The following is a 17,431-nucleotide window of genomic DNA, read 5'->3' as shown; positions in this document are numbered from 1 at the left end:
TTGTGGGGAAATCCAATGGGAAGGAGGTGTCACGTTTGAATGTAATGTACACCACACCAGATGTACCTGTAATGTAGTGGGCTGTTCTCAAAATACATGACATTCAAATTCATTTATTTCAAGAGACTCATCTCATAGCAAAAGAATTGGGCACACTGGCTGGGAGATTGTGCATATGGTACAACCTATTCCACAAATGCCGGGAGAGGTTTACTTGTGTGGATAGCTGAGAGGAGGTAGGAGCGCTTTAGATGAGAAAGTTATAAAGGCTGAAACCATTGACAATGTGAGAGTCTATCAGGGTTATTGCAGAACAATGTGTATGGGTCAACATTTATGCTTCCCAACTTGGATGAACCCCCCCTCCACCCTCACTGCAGTTGACAGGTGTGTCCGATTTATTTGCGTGATGGAGCAAGGATATGGGCAGGCACTTCAATTGTATATTAAATAAGTACCTAGGTAGATCCAGACTGAACCAAACCGCAAGGGATTTAGCAACAGGCTTGTTGAAGTGAGCCTTAAATTGGAATTACTGGACGCCTGGAGGGTAAATCTCGAGTAAATGCTTTTCCTTTTGCTCTTTGGTGCATGACCAACCTACTCGATGACTTTGCTCAAATCCGCATCATAGAGCAACAGTTTATTGGATGTACCCGTCTGGCCCAATCATTTCTAATCATTCCCCCTATCAAAAGCTCTCCTTATACACTTGCGTAGTAGTACCCTAAGATTCCTCAATGGCTGCCAAAGGCTAAGGTTATAACAGAATGCAGTTTTACAGGAAGTTATTGGGAAAACGGAGTTCAATGAAGGGCCCACAGAATGTATGCCGATTGAGTGGGATGCATTTAAAGTGCAGATCCGCAGGAGTGACGTACAAATTGTTACATAAGTTACATTAATTGAAGGAAATAAGGGTAGATCAGCATCCCAAGAGGCCAGATTGATGTAAGCCACTGTCCATCATATTGAGATGCTGGAATCATTGCAATGGTTTGAGTTTTGAATGTTGCGAGCGCAATTGCATGCGCATGAGGCCAAATCATATCCTTTGTTGGAATGTCCTGTTAAATCACCAAGACAGTCAGAGCGATTTGCATGCCAGAAGGGGGAGCATTTCATGATCAGGGGGGCAATTAACGGGGCTTTCTGTGGTTATTACATGCAGCTACTCTCAATCTTCCTCGCAGATGACAAACCAATGTTAAAATTAATACACAAGGGCTCTTTAGGTCAAGTTAAAAGACAGGCAAGGGGGTTGGAATTAATGGTTTCAGAAGAAGAAACCAAGTGGCTATATGGACAATGAGCAACAGCAAGATCGTGATGGGTTGCCTATAAAATTGTATCCCTTGTATATGCACTTATTGGCACCCATATTGTACCAGCAGTATTTCAGGAAGCCCTGCAGACTTGACTGTTACCCCATCCAACGTAATGTTGAAACGCAGGAAAGTAAATGTATAGACCAGTACTGTGGAAGGGGATTAAAAAATGTTGAGCAAGACTCAGTGGAGACTCAAATAGGATTGTTTGTACTTGATACTGAGAAAGGCTCTAGCCACACATGTTGGCTCTCGGAAATGTTTGGTTTTATACTTGCCAGTTATACTTTGCATAATTTACAATAATGTAGATAATCTATGCTGTGTGTGTAAGGTAATGTATTGGGTGACTATGCTATCGCCTCATTGGCTGCAGAGAAAGTGTTTCATTATATTGGTTGAGCCTTCAAATTCCAAACAATAAAGCTCAATTCAGTGACATTAAAGAGCTGATGCAACTGCTGTATAATAAATCTGGGCCTAGGATTAAGAACAGCGATTGTATTTTAGCTTGTTGGGAGGTTGAAAAGGACACAAGAAGGGTGCTCACCACTCTTACTCGCTTGTGTGGTGGCAGTTTTTTAAAAGCTTCTTGGAGCAGCCAAGTATGGAAAAGGGATTGCAACATTGCAAAGAAAACGCACTGTATGGAGAAACATGCTTTTGTTTCTAAAGGACACGATACACGCAATGCCAGATATGCTGGAAACAATTAAGTCATGGTTTATGTTCAGGGCTTAAGAACAACTGGAGGAAAAGTCAACTGATTGGAAACTTGTCTGCGTGTGTTAAGAGGAAAGGTGTGGTCGGTGCACTGGAGATTCCTGCTCCCCTCACTGCCTTTTGCTGATATTCTAGCAGAATAACAAGACTTTATGGACAGTGGACTTGTACTCATGCTGGCTGCACTACACTAGGGGACTTATGAAGGGCCGCAAGGTTGCTTACCTTTGAAGAGAAGGGACAACAGCTTGTGCTTCGTGGCTAGTGGTGGGTGTTTACAGTTTGCTAGACTAAACAAAGGGGATTGGGAAGGGTTCACAATAGGGCCACTAAGCTCTTTCCCATTTACTGTGATGTTTGAGATATTAAGATGGGCAGTGTCTATATGTCCTGGTAAATGGTACAGATTAGAAATGGCTAGAGCTAAAAATGAAAATGTCGCTGGGTGGCAGCAACAAATAGGAGGAACTCTCAGGATCAGAATGGACGAGAGAGCTTTCCTTCACATTAAGGTGGTCTTCCCAAATGCTATGTTTCAGCAATTGCAATACAACATGATTCACCAAACCCACATGAACTCTGTCCAGAAACAGACTAGCCTAAATGTAAAATGGTTGGGGCCGGGCACTAAAACTATATGGTCTGGTGATTTTGGTCTGAATTCATGGGGTTGATGTGGTAGATTAAGACCTTACTCCACTCACTGTCACCTAGGCAGGCCTACTTCGACCAAAACAAAAAAACAAACATTTTATAAATCTGTGCAATTTGGGTATGTTCAAGTGAGGCATTTGATTGCTATGAGAGTGTTGTCCTCCAAAGTACCCGTGCAGCAAATGTGGCTCTTGGAGGGCTGGGCATACACTGAATACGAAATGCTGGTAAAGGAGAGAAGTGAAAAAGGATCAAGGGGCAGGGGGAGAGCTTAACAAATTGTGGTTCCCACCTGCTACATTTCTTTCCTGAATATTCTGGGTCAGCGACCATGTCTCTACGAATATAAAGTTGGAAATCCACTCTAACAGGCATATTATCAGATCTATCCATTGTGTAGTCAAAGGTTGAGGATTATGTGATTACTGTATTTTGACTGGTGCGTCACTGTGTTGGAAGTGCACCTCGACTTCCTTCAGAGTTGCTTTTCTGTTTATTCTCTTTTTCTTGAATGAAGTTGGGCAATGTATGCCATTTACCATGCATCCTATATCCCAGATCCTGGAAAAACGTATATGGATTGCACTATCTAGTTATGCACTTTTATAAATATGAAGTTTAAGGGCGAAGCCCAATGTGCTTTTAGCTACTGATAAAATCCTCATGCTACAAGGACTGTGATAAGCAAGGGGATGGGAAGCGAGAGTTAGCATCTAATCTACAGTCCTAACATTCCTCCCACACTTGCCTTAAGACTACCTCAAATAAATCGGTGATATTTTAGAAATCATTTTAAGCTATGCCTAGTGTTGCTCTGCTATGGAATGGAGAAGGCTTAATATAATATAGAATGTGAGGAGTAGGGTAGGACTAAATGTAATGCAGACTACCAATCTCCATTACTGAATCCAATTACAAGCACCAGTGGGAGTAACAATTCAAGATGTAACAGCAGGGTATTGACTATTACGTCCGAAATTATTTCTCACAACATGCTGCTTGTTTTTCTGCCAACATTTTCTGCAAACCTCTTCCAAAAAGGATAGGGGAATCACAAAACAAACTAGCTACAGCAAAACACATTTGATAAATGTCTAGGTATTTCAATTATAGAATATGAATTCTGTTACTGTTCCTAACCAATTAAGGTGAACAAGATTGTGTGCACAAGAAACTAGGCTTAACCGATACACTGTACAAAAATAGCATTTAAATTATACATACCTTATTATAGACAAAGCAGTTTGTAAACATGGTGTTAAAATCTTCGATACATTCCATAGCTTTCGTATAATAATTATATTCTAGACGTTTCTTAATTGTTGTCAGATCCATTGGATTTTTGATTATGGTATAATAATCCTGCAATAAGTAGCATACACAATACATTTATATCACAATCTAGAAAACTACAAAGCACGTCTAAAACAACTGACAGCCCATCACAACAAAGTGCTCTTCTTTCAGTAAATTTCATATGGCAGAGCCCAGGAAATGGCAGCTGCAAGCTATACAATTAATTTGCAAGCCTATATATTCCTTTGGATATATAAACTATTTAATAATTCTAAATTCAAATATTAAGATCTCAAATTCAATTAGTGTAATGAACAACCATGCAAAGTTATGAAATTCATCAACAACAAATAATTCATAAAGATACACAAGACTCACATGGAGACAAAAAAAGTGGCAACCTAGTACTTCTAAAACCAGCCCACTTCAGCTCAAAGCCCATTTTCATAGACCACTAAAATAACAGCTAAAGAACCATTGCTAAGAAAATGACAAAATCACAAATTAACAAAATACACAATAACAAAATCCAACAAATAGTTGACTGTAGTTTCATGATCCAGAATTCCATATTCTGTACCCCAGCCATTTTCAGGAATGATCAATTTAGATGTTAGGTCACTAGTCTGGAACCAAACCCACAGCGAAACGGTAAGGCAATTTTATACAAAACTGAAGTATGGCGGCTTTGAATTGATCATAAACAGGGGCACTGCTCTGGGCAACTCTCCAGACAGCATCCTTTTTCAGCCTACCAAGCCATTACAGAAGGGGAAACAGCATGTGTAAGCAGGTCTGCTCTAACCCCTGAAGCGGCTAGCTCAAACTGCTAGGTTAAATTCCTTCTACATGAGACCAGAAACAGCCCCAATCAGGACAGAGGCTCTTTGGACATTGGTCCTCCCCCTTCTATGACGGCATGCAGCATGGAAATGGCTGTCTGGAGGGTTACCCAGAGCAATGGCAGTAGTTTAGATTAATTTAAAACCTACCAACCATCACCTTACTGTTTAGCAAAAGGCAATTTTATGTTATTTGAAGCGCATTGCTTATGACTAGATTGTGACACTTTCATTAATGAAAAGTGGGTACCCAAACAACTGAGAAATCCCAACTTTTTATTTGAAGGGAAACGCAAAATAAAGGGTGAATGAGATTGAAACCGTTTATGCACTGCCTCTCCAGTGTCCACTTCTCTCTCCTCACCAGCATTGTGCCACCCAAAGTACTGATAATATATTCGGTTGCATTACCTCAAAGTACAATAAATCCCCTAAACATAAGGAGTATGACACCAATTCCACAGCATCGTCTTAGTGTGAACATGTACTGGAAGTTTTACTTGGATGGCAGAAATATATACATGTATATTGTGCATTTCGAAGTTAACACTGATGTGGCAGGATTGCTATGTTACGCAGCATTATTATTAGGCTATGGTATGCTACACCTGGCTCTCCCATCCAGTCAGGCCTCAGACCCTCATGTCACCTCCCTGTCTGCTCTACACGCAGCACCCCGGATAGGCCCAAACCCCTCCCAGGGCAAAGGACGCATCAGATCTTCCCTTCCGCTTATTCTCTTCAGGTATATCATTAGCCGCATATATGGGAGATAATGGAAGCGGTTTCTGCAAATGCCACTTATTCAGAATGCAACACAATGTCCCTGCAGGGCTGCATCACAAGGTCACAAGTGAGAGGTTGACAGTTCTTGCCAAAGATCTGCAATATCGTGCCAAGTAACACCCCCCTTGTGAAAGTACTGAAACATCATAGCGTTTGCCTAGGGTGTGCTAAATAAACAGGCACTCTAAGGTGGGGGCACTAGAGAGCTCTGTTTGCCAAACTGCTGGAACACTTGCATGTTGTGTTCTCTGCTGATCCCTCTGTATGCTGTGTATTTGCCATCTAATACACAAAGCTTGGTTTACCATCAGCCTGTGTCTCCCGATTAGTTGCTGCAAACTGAGGCTGGACAAAGAAGCGGTGGGGGGCGGGGGGGTGCCGGGGTGGGAAGGCTCTTGGGAAAATGCCCGAACTTGGCCACCACAGAATGGTGCCGATGTCTCGGGCCAGACTGCGGGGGAGTTTTTCTGTGGGCTGCCCTCGAACCACTATCGCATGGCCAAATAAAACAAGGTCCTCACCATCGGAGGGCGCTGTAGAAGCGTGGCACACTTGTTGACAGCAAAGATGCCAAAATATTCGAGTTTGAGGGGTCCACAGAGAATCTCCACTGCATCACAGTCGCAAACAAATTCCACTCAGGCTGTCTGGTAAATACAACCTTGCGATAATTTTTTCCCCTCCTCTCTCCTTTTTCCGTCTCTCAACACTGCACTCGATTTTGACTAAATGATGATTTGCAATGTCATGTATTGGCTGCCTCTCGCTATGCATCTCCTGCTATGTTTTGCATGTGTCTGTTTCTAAACAGTGCTGCAGCTCTGTATGCTTTTTTTTCTCCAGTGTAAAGATACATGCTCAATATGAGTGCCCACTAGTGAACTAGGGCAGGCTTATCCTGAATGTATATCATTACAAGTGCCGATTCAATAGATCAACAAGATGCAGAATAAATGCTGAATAGAAAGAAGGTGAATTTATATACGACCGACATTGGCCGTAGCATCTTTGCCATGCACGATATTTTGAAAGTAAAGACCCACATTTTAGCTCCATGTAGCACCTAAAGGCACATTTTCAAGTATCCATATTATAGCAGAACAGGCCCCTGCAGTCACAGGCACTAGAGCAGCGTTGTGGAGCTGCCACAGCTCACACAAAGCAAATGTTTTCAAAATATTCTCACCAAACATGAACCGATGATAATGGCAAGCACTGAACTACAGAATTCCATCCGTGAGCAGTTCTTTTCAGCAGGGCCGTTCTTGCAAGCAACACGGTCTATCGTGTTCATGTAATTACTGTCTGTTTGCCATGTTCCTGTGTCTACTGCAGTGAGGGTTGTTGTATCACATGGTGCCGGTGAGGTTTGATGTATGTTGTTGGTTCGTCATGGTAGGTTTAACTGTTTATGTTGCAGTTCGTTTTGCTGCTCACACTGTTTAACACTATGTTTGGATACTAATTGCATTTTCTTGTGATTTAGGCAAGGGGCTATGTGCGGTCACGGTCGATTTCTGGTTTTGGGGCTAGGTAGACATGATGGAGTCTCTTAGTTGATTGAGTTCAGAGTCACTGTGCCCGTGGTGTATGTGTGCCGCCACAAACACTGACTAGTATCAAGTATGCGCTCTAAGTAGCGCTGTTTGCTGTGACCAGACGCTGCTCCAGGACCCAGGACGCCGGGAGGACTGTTCACCTTCCCTCAAGTGGATTTCCTTGGACTTTCATGGTGGCCCTGCCCCTTCTACCCAGAAGTCCATATAACTTGAGCAGCGCGCGCATCAAGTACGAGCTCTAAGTAGCGCTGTTTGCTGTGACCAGACGCTGCTCCAGGACCCAGGACGCCGGGAGGACTGTTCACCTTCCCTCAAGTGGATTTCCTTGGACTTTCAGCGTATTACATACCTTAATTGACTATAGGGACTATTATCAACATCCTCAACAAATAAAGTGTTAATACCATCTATATTTGTATTTTGTTTAGGTCCCCCCCCCCTCTACCCAGAAGTCCATATAACTTGAACGGCGTGCGCATCAAGTACGCGCTCTAAGTAGCGCTGTTTGCTGTTTCGTTGGTATGTTGGTCAAATGTAAAATCTGACTCATCTTTTGAACGGGTTAAGCTCAATACATGCTCGCGTCTGACACAGTAGGGTGAGTTGTTTTTTTCTTTTCCCCTGTTCTGTGAACCAGATTCGAACTTGCTGACCTGCACGCGCCTACTCACCTAGTCCAACATACTGTCAGAACCCGTTGCAACTAATTACCAATAGTTAATTTCTCTCTTCCCTATTTTCTATAATTTTACTGCACATCGACCATGGCAAGCGGTCTGCGGAGCGGGCGGTGTAAGGATCAACCGTCCTTACGTCTACCAGCATCGACTTGCTTGTTTGCCATGGCTGCACGTCGTATATCGAACCTGCCGCTTTAGATGCAATCACTTAAGGTACTTCTGGGGAGACAACGGGTTGCCCAGGTTTTGCTTCCCACGTAGCTATAATTTACGCCACAGAAGCGAGCTATCCATCTACTCCCGTTTTCTCTGACTCCCCCTCGCAGAGGTATGTGAATAGCTCAGCGCAACGGCAAGTATTCGGAAGTTGCTCAGAATCACCATCGGCTAATATTCCCCCTAATGATCAGTACAAACTCACCATGGGAAACATGGCTGCTCTTGATGAGCAGGTGACATGTGCGATTGGCACTTTAACACCACTTGCTTCTGGTTCTTTGAAAAGGAACCCTTTGTTGGACTACCAACCATTAAGCAATCAAAGCTTTATGAAGGAGTCCAATAGGGATTTACATCAAGACATCAATCAGGAATTGCCACCACCGCACATATCATACTCTTCTGACTTGGCTGATGTATTTATGAAGCCCTCTCAAGCTGCAATGTCAGGAGGATCTACCTCCATTGATTATAAAGACTCGCGATCCCCAGGCACCTTTCCAGTGATTATTAAAATATTAGACCTACTGGATAATGGCCATGATTTGACCCACTTGGAAATTAAGGATATAAATGCTATCCTACACCCTTTATGCTTTAAAATGGATAAGATTGAAGGGTTCATAATTGCTGCAGACACTAAGATCTATCAATTACCATCCTCCATCAAACTCCATACTAATTCCGTTTCATTATGACTTGAAGAAGGCACCCAAAATTGTCATGAGGCATTGGCACCACTTACTCAGCCTTTAATTGGTGCCACTGCCATTTTGCCATGTAATGGTAATAATGAAATAAGAGCTCAAAGCCTCACTAGGGGCAATGAACTCAACAATCGCCTTCCAATTATCCAAGCTGGTTCAACCGGTCGACTCCCCTGACAGCCCCTCGACCTTGGTGAAAGTACTTAATCAGCAGCAACAGAAGGAACAAGAAAGCTCAAATTCTGATGACATATTCCTTTGTCGCGTCGAGCCAAAAAGACCCACTTGCGAGCAGTGAAAAGATATGCAAAGAGGAGAAAGGAAGCATTGTCAAAAAAGAATAGCAATAACAAAGTTAACAATTCTGTGTCTCCGCCATCTGAGGGCTCAGACCGCAGAACCGGAAACTGTGATAGTAATTTCTGATGAGGAAAGTATAGATCTACAGCAATTGATGAAAGAAAGTCAAGGAGGCACTTATACCAACTCCAAAATTGAAATCAAAAGTCTTATCTAAAATTAAAATGACCCAATCCGCTCCCAAAAAACTATTGGAGCCTGTGAAGACTGCCAATTGTAAGTCTGATTCGATCACCAAACCATCAAAAACACCAGTGGACACCCTCGAAATGAGAGCTACTGGAACAGTTGATAATATGCCTGAAACTGACTCCATCCCAAGTGTCAAAATAAATCTGAACTACTTTACGATTTCGGGCAGAAGTTGCACGACTAGAAGAGACGTCACTACTGAAGATCCTTTAAATAACAATGACCTCATTGTGCCTCCACGAAAATCATATAGTGCTGCATGCCTCGAGGCACATAGCTGTAAAGACTCAAGTTCAAATAAAAACGATCTGAGCAATGCTAATATTTCAAGTATGGTAAATGGTAAGGGCAAGGTAACGAAATTAGACACTGAGCCCATCCTGGCATCTAATATCCATCCCAGGACCAAATCCACATCGGACATTGAAGAGGCGCAAACCTCAACTGCCCTAAATCGCATAGTCATACATGGCCCAGCACTTAGCAGGTCCTATCCTGAAAACAATGGCAACGATTTAGTGAATCCACATCATGAAACACTTGAAATATTGAGGAAAGCCCTATATGATGGTTCTTTGAATGCTGAAACACTAACTAAGGTGATATTGCCTCACCCACCACAGATGGCTAGGGCGGATGTTGGGCCTCCCCCCGCCCCCCGACTCAAAGAGAAAACATCTGAGCGACCATCCTTGGTGGACAAAAAAACATTACATCATTGGCCTTGAGGCCTCGAGGGGGACAAGATTTCGACGGCTAATAACCGTATTAATCGATCCTTTATTTTGGCCTTAGTCTCACGAATTCCCCAACTAAGAATGGTTAAATCAGAGTATCTATGGCTAGAACCAACAACTTTAGAGCGACATGTTACTTGAGCTCCAAGACAATTATGAAATTTCTCTGGTTTAACCAAGCTGAAATAAAAATGAGTGACTCAATGTATCCACCTTCGAATTCGAAGCAAGTGCAAATGACTTTTTGGCATATCTTAATCCTTCTGTTGTCGAAACATCTGCGACAGGAGTTTGCCCATAAACCTGAAACTGGTGTCGATCGTGAAATTCATGAGTTACTGAATTTAGTAGCCACTGCAAAAGGTATTCCGTGGCTCGAACCAATGCTTACTGCTATTTTGGGTTCCAAAACATTGCTTTCTACCTCATTGCATCCTGAAAGTATTGAACTAAATGTCCTTTCTTGGAACTCATGTGGCCACGCTAATTTCATGAAATGGTATTTGTCACTTTTCCTTGACAATCAACCCATGATCATATTACTACAGGAAACAATGAAAATTGAGTCTTACATGATACCTGGGTTTTCTAAGTATTGTATGCCTACAAAATGATCTCTACAAGGTCGACTGTCCGGAGGCCTTGCAATAGCAATTAATAATTCTGTCAATTCCCAGAGCAAGTGGATATAGGAATCGGCGAGTTTAATTGGTGTACTTCTAAACATTAACTCGTTAAGATACCCTCCGATTCCAATTGTGACATTATATTGGAATCCAGCAGTCTCCACGATCGATGTAATGCTTGATGAGCTTGACGCTTGTCTTGAAAATATATCTAGCAAGCATCAAGCCCTGGAAATTATTATAGGCGGGGATTTCAATTGTGATTGCAGAGATCCTAATGAGTATGGAACACTAAAGTCTTCCCATTTAGCACGAATCAGGGGAGGGAAATTTAGCAACTACTAAAAGACTGGGAAATGGATATGGTAGAGAGTAGCGATATGAAGTCGCAAATTACATGGGCTCGGGGATTAAAAACCTCCATGATTGATTTTATATATGTTACTAGTACGCTATCCTTACTCGCTGCACCACTTGAAATCAGTCAGATCCTATCCAGCGACCACGCCCAGATATCCTGCACCTTGAAATTGGAGTGCGAACTCCTCACGATTGAGTCAGTTCTGGCTTTAGTAGAGATTGATCGCCCCCAAGTATCTATTAGGTGGAGTCAGGGCTTGTATCACCAATTTGTCTGGCATGTTACGCAACAAATGCGATTGCTTGGACATGAAAATAGTAAATCAGAATTGCCATTAACCAATCAATACTCCGAATTGATCAATAAGGCACTCACTTTCTTTAGAAAAAAGCACATCAACAAGGACCACTCTCACCCATTTGATTCTGCTTGTAAATTGTTGAAAAGGGAAAAAAACAAAGCACTGAGACAACTCAGGAAAAGTGGTCTAGGAGTAGCGCACTGTAGGAATATGCGGGTTCAAATCTTGCGTGTATATAAGCAGAATCTCAAACATGCCCTCATTCTCAAATACAATAGAGAGAATTGTGATTTAATAAGAGATAACGTCACACGAACAATTTGGCGCACAATTAAAGGCGATAACAAAACTGTTGTGTTGGCGATGTCCAATTGTATTTCCGAGCATGCATGGCATGATTACAAAACAGTTAAATTTCAGCTTCCAGCAAAGTTCAAAACCGAACCAGAAATACTTTGTGTGCTACATTATGATCGCCCGTTTGGCATGGACAATTGAAGACATTAAATGGGCCATATCGAGACTCTTATTCTAAATCAGCAGGGCCCGACGGCTTTCCTCCATGTCTCTATAAAGCTGATCCCAAGTTTTGGGCAGTAATCTTAAAAATTAAATTTGAAGCCATCATTAATTCAGGAACCGTTCCACCATTATGGTTAACTGCGAATATTGTCCCAATATTCAAAAAGGGCGACCCTACTTTACCACAGAATTATCATCCAATTTCTCAAATTGACACGGATGCCAAACTGTTTGCGATTCTGCTCCTATACGATCTTGAAAAATGAGAAGAAAAGTCTTTACTGAAAATACCAAACGGGTTTTAGGAAGGGCAGGAGTACTACACATAATGCTGTTATTATGGCACACACGATAGCAGGCACAATTGGAAAGAACTCTTACCCCGTGTATATAGCCGAGATTGACATGACATCGGCCGTTGAAAATGTGGTACGTAACCTCCTTTGGAATAAGATAAGAATTTGGGAATTCCTAATGTATTACTCTACTGGTTTATTAAGCTACACACCAATACTTCCTACAAAATAAAAATTCAGTCGATGGTAGAACTACAATGCCAATTAGATCATCAATAGGTCTTAAGCAAGGTTGCAACCTTGTGGCTACATTTTTTAACTTGTACCTCTCTGTTAGAGAGAATTCTCTTTAGGCTGAATTTCCTAACCTAGTGAGTTCCCCAGCAGCTTTGCTGGATTTCTGGAGTTTGTTTTTTTCTCCTGCCAAGAGTGAGACTCTTTCTCCCACTCTTGGACATGATTTATGGTGTTCCTTTGACTGTTAATGTGTTTTATGGGCTATGGGTTCCTTTACTCCATAGGGTCGGATGTGTTTTTACTATGTGTGTTACACAGCACCCTCCGTGCAGTAACACAGGGGTGTCATAGTGACACCCCACCATAGACTCCATACCCTGGGACTGACTACTGTCTCCCAGGGCATGTAAAGTCACCATTGGCTTTACTAGTCCCAAATTATTAACAGAAACCAGTACAAACCATCATATTGTGGACGTACTGGTCGGGGCAATTCGATTGCCCCGGGGTCTGTTAGTCGAGGGGGCACGTCTCCGTCGCCCCGAATCAAGTTTTGGCTGGTGGCAGTGGATACTACTTTATATTCGAACTCTAATATATCCCTATGGGATTTTCCCATTGTTCGAGGCTACCAACTTTATTTAATTATCATAGCCTCGAACATACCGCCGGTTTATTTATTTAATATTAATTCGCCCGTTGGTATTTTTTGCCAGGACTCGATTCTAAAATGGCGTTTGTGTTCTCTTCTGTGACTTCAACCCAAGTCGGGCCCTTTGTTCCACATTTTGGCGGGCTTCTCCACAGAAGCCCCCAAAAGTGGTGCCACTCTGGGTAGCACACGGGGTGTGGGAGGGGATTTAGGCACCCTGGACTGAGTTACCTTGGTAATTCAAGACACACTCTTGTGTGATTGGCCCAAGTGGTGAGCCGGCCGGCTCACCACTTAGCATGTTTGATTGACAGCTAGGCTGAATGAATGGGGGTGTGCTGCATAAAAGCAGGGCTTTGGGGACTGGAACTTCAGAAGTCGCCACAGGACCCGAGAATCCGACGAGGGAGAAGCTGAGCCGACCTACCACGACGACACCACCGGTGGAGCCCTGTGGCACTGACTCACCACTTCCCGACGACAGAGAAGATCTCCCGGCTGGAGAGGCTTCTTCCCCAGACTGGTGGGCACAACCAGTTTACCTTCTCTTCTTCGCATCCCAGGACGTCTTGTGGTCGAATTGCCCGTGCGAAGCAACCCGGCAACCGGATAGCCACTTACCACTGGACCGAGAATAAAAGGACCGCTCCTTTTACCTGAGAACTCCGCGGCTGGTTTCTTCCCTGGCAGTGCAACTGACTCCCGTCTTCCAACCCGACGAGATCCTCTCTTCCCATGGACAAAGCACTGACTTCCATCCGCTGCCAGGAACAACTGCCCCCGCTGGAGTATTCTCACCACTTTAAGGTACCGTGTCCGCCAGGCCTCCCTTTCTAAAGATTGCTACAAGGTAATAATAACCCCTTAACCTTCTGGACTTGGCTGGCCGCCTTGACCTTCTAACTGGTCCCTTTCTTTTGGTCCAACTCTTTTTGAACCTTTGCAAGACTCTTGTGCACTTGAACCGTGTGACCTTGGACACATTTCGTTCTGATCCTCTTAAAGTGGATCCGGCCTACTGAACTCAAACTTCACGGTTTTACTTGCCTTCCTCCCTTGTTTTGTTCTTATGAAAGTGTTGGGATCTGTTTCAATTATACTCTGCTTTTCCCTCCCTTTTAAAATTAATTATTAGAGTGCCATCTACGTTAAGCGCTCACCGCTGTCTGAAAATAAGTGGGGCTTTACTTAAGACTTGTCTAAGATTCTTCCAAGGGAGTGTTTATCTTTTAGTGATTGTGTTTTTGAATTGCTTACTATTAGTGCCTGTGTGTTTTTCTAGATGTGGTTTTAAATAATTATATCTCTTTTACACCAAGCTCTGCTCAGTGTTTACTTGTTCTACTATGTTCTTTTGACCTATTGTGAATACTCTGGATACTGCCTAACTTCTTGAGGGAAGTCTGACTGCTCAGCCACAGCTACCAAGTGAATCTGTGTGGTACAGACTGCTACCAAGTGGGTTTACTGCCAAACACCTATAGTCTTAAATCTTTAGCAGTGGTCCCAGAGGGAACTGCACAGGTTTCTGCCTAACACTCTCTGACCTAGAGAAGGAATGGGATCATAAGAACTTGTTCTCTGTCAAAGTTGGCACAATGCGCCTGAAATGGGTAGCGTTTGCGGATGATCTTTTTGATCCCACCCCAGCTGGATTGCAAATAAAATAATTACTTTGAGCAATTTGCGATTGCACACAATTTAACGCCAAACCCGGTAAAAATGGCCATTATAAAATTCGGCACAAAGCGAAATAGTAGGGGGTACCAATGGCATTACTAGTGCAACCTATCTTGGATATAATCTTTCAGCCCAAAATTCAATTAAAGCATGGACAGAGTTAATTAAAAATAAGACTCAACCCCTCTTGTCCCAAATAAAAAGAATCCACACGAAATACTGTAAATTTTCACTAACTCCCATGATTGATTTCATGACATTGAAAATTGAAAGCGTTATCTTATAATCTCTTGATATATGCTTATGCGATTTGAGTGTAACTTTATATTCTTTACAGGGATCACTAATAAAATCAGCAATGCATTTACCTATGTCCATACTGAATGCTTTACTATATCATGAACTTGGGCTTGTGGCATTATCAGGACGTTGGAAATGGAGACAATTATCTAATTACACATAAATCCACTTCCCTCCCAAGAACTCGTTATATGAAGACATGAAAAGCATGTTGAGCCTTTCCACATCCTCTTCTTTAACTCAATATCACCTGAAAATGCAACAATTATTGAATGCCTTGCTGATCACCGTTGATGATGTTCACCAGCGTCCAGGCTATGCCAAAAAAAAAAAAAAGCTTTTTGAATGGGATTGGTGTTTAACCATAGATCGAATAACAACCTACAAATTGTATAAAGAATATGGTCCATTTGACAAACAGTGCGTACCAAGATACGATCATATTGTGTTATTTCCATGCAATCACACAAGAAGTGTATATATGGTACAGGCTTAACTTATACCATACTAGGGAAAGAACCATGAATTGGAACGAAAAAGAGAAAACTAAGCAAAGCAAATGTCGGTTCCCCTCATGTAATGAGCTTAATGAAACCTTGAAACATTTTATTCTTGATTGCCCTCACTTTAAGTCTATGAGAATCAACCGATTAATGAAATTTGTAAACATTGTTTATGAGGATTGTCTCCAATTTGTATGGGAAAGAATGATGCAAGGCACACACAAACCTAATTTTTGAATTAGTTAGCCTTGGCAAATACATAGAAAAAGAGCTCCTTAGTTTTGACAATCAATGAATATTAATTGTTCAGTTGTGACATTCTCTATCTTTAAAGTTGAAATGTTTTAGGATGTTAAAGATAGCTTTTAAAGGTCTATGCTTGCACTGATCCTTGCCTCCTTACTTTGCTTCACTGTCCAATCTGAAAAAGCTGAACAGGAGTTTTAAACGTGCTGACATAGTCGGCTCTTATGAGAGAAATTTAACTATTTGTTCTTTGATTCTGTGTTCGTTTCTCTACTTTTTCTTTTTATTTCTCCCCTTTCTTCTTTTCTTTGTTTTAATTTGAAAATATTATAAGGATAGAATGCTAATGTAAATGTTAATGTGATTTTAAATATAAAATGTAATTCTAAATATGTTGTTGACTATTTAAAATAATTTTGTAAAGGTTCTACATGTTTGTAATTGAACCATAAACAAATAATTTTAAAAAAATAACACTGACTAGGTATGGGGGCTCCAGGTTGCGATGCATTTGCCATCGCAACCTGGGGGTCATGTGACAACACACCTGGGTGGCTATTCAGGGTACCTTCTCAAATTGATTGTTGTGCATTCCTGTGGGCTGCCGTTTCCATGATGGCGGCTTAGATGATTGTCTTGTGCGTTTCCCCGCTGCCGTGTAAGACGCGGTTTGCTTTGCCATGCAATCAGAGAATCACTGGTATGCCATTACCACAAATCCTTGACATACGGCAGACGTCTTAAACATTTTTTTTTTTTTAAAGGCTGTCTGCAGGCCCACCGTGTTTAGGGAATTGCTTTATTCCTTTGGTGTGCTCTGATTTTTTGGGGATTCATGAAATGACTGTTTATTTTCTTGATTATTGTGGGCACTGTGAACATTTATTTTGCTATTTTTCACCGGCACCCTGTCCATGCTACAGAAAACTTAGTGCTACAGAAATACCTACATGCTTTTCTTCCGGGCATGGGTAGGCCTTGATTGACAAGAAAAAAGTTCCTACTAAATTTGCGTGATTGGCCGCCCACCTTCATTGCTTCACTTATTACAACACTCAGAGCCCTGCAAACTACATCTATGTTCTTATTTCAACTAAAGGCGAAGTGGAGGGCATTTTGAAACATTTGATAGTTAAGTGTTATTGCGGGGATCAGCCAGACACGGTTCCTCTGGTTCTTCTTGTAAGTGACCATCTTTGTATTCAGCAAACTATAAATCCTGCTTGCTCCATTCTCCCTTTGTGTACCAACTCTACAGTTTGTCTTTAAGCTGTTACCACCGGCAAATACTAATTGCCGGGAAGCTGTTTGCACCACCCCTCTTGACCTGCAGTACATGCGAGCCAACCTCAGTTTGTGCCTCTACACTCTTTGATTTCTAGACTTCGCAATGAGCTCTGGGCTTTCCACAACACGACTTACTCCTGCAGTAGGGACTGATGAATTCCCCATATGTTGAAACATGAAGGCATCAGTAAATATATTAAAGTATGGAATTGTTGACCCAGGGTTCAAAAAGAGTTTCAATGGCCACTTGAAAGGTTGTTTCATGCGGATCACCTTTTTGTCTTGGGCGAGGCTTTTTGAACAAAGAAAGTGCAAGATGTCTGTTGTTCATTGATCA

The 17,431-nt window shown here is 42.1% G+C and overlaps 1 protein-coding gene across 1 annotated transcript in view; it reads right to left on the bottom strand.

Moving 5' to 3' along the window:
* Window positions 1-17,431, bottom strand: part of LOC138541759 (bromodomain testis-specific protein-like) — a 2,079,689-nt gene that overhangs the window by 1,872,764 nt on the left and 189,494 nt on the right. The window contains exon 3 of the mRNA XM_069641783.1: window positions 3,930-4,067. Within this exon, the coding sequence (XP_069497884.1) occupies window positions 3,930-4,067 (138 nt within the window). The remainder of the gene's footprint in view (window positions 1-3,929; window positions 4,068-17,431) is intronic.

This window comes from Ambystoma mexicanum, chromosome 1q (genome assembly GCF_040938575.1).
Source record: "Ambystoma mexicanum isolate Mex_15411 chromosome 1q, UKY_AmexF1_1, whole genome shotgun sequence".
Taxonomy (NCBI): domain Eukaryota; kingdom Metazoa; phylum Chordata; class Amphibia; order Caudata; family Ambystomatidae; genus Ambystoma; species Ambystoma mexicanum.
Note: the sequence above shows the minus strand (reverse complement) of the source record. Positions and strands in the feature narration are given on the sequence as shown.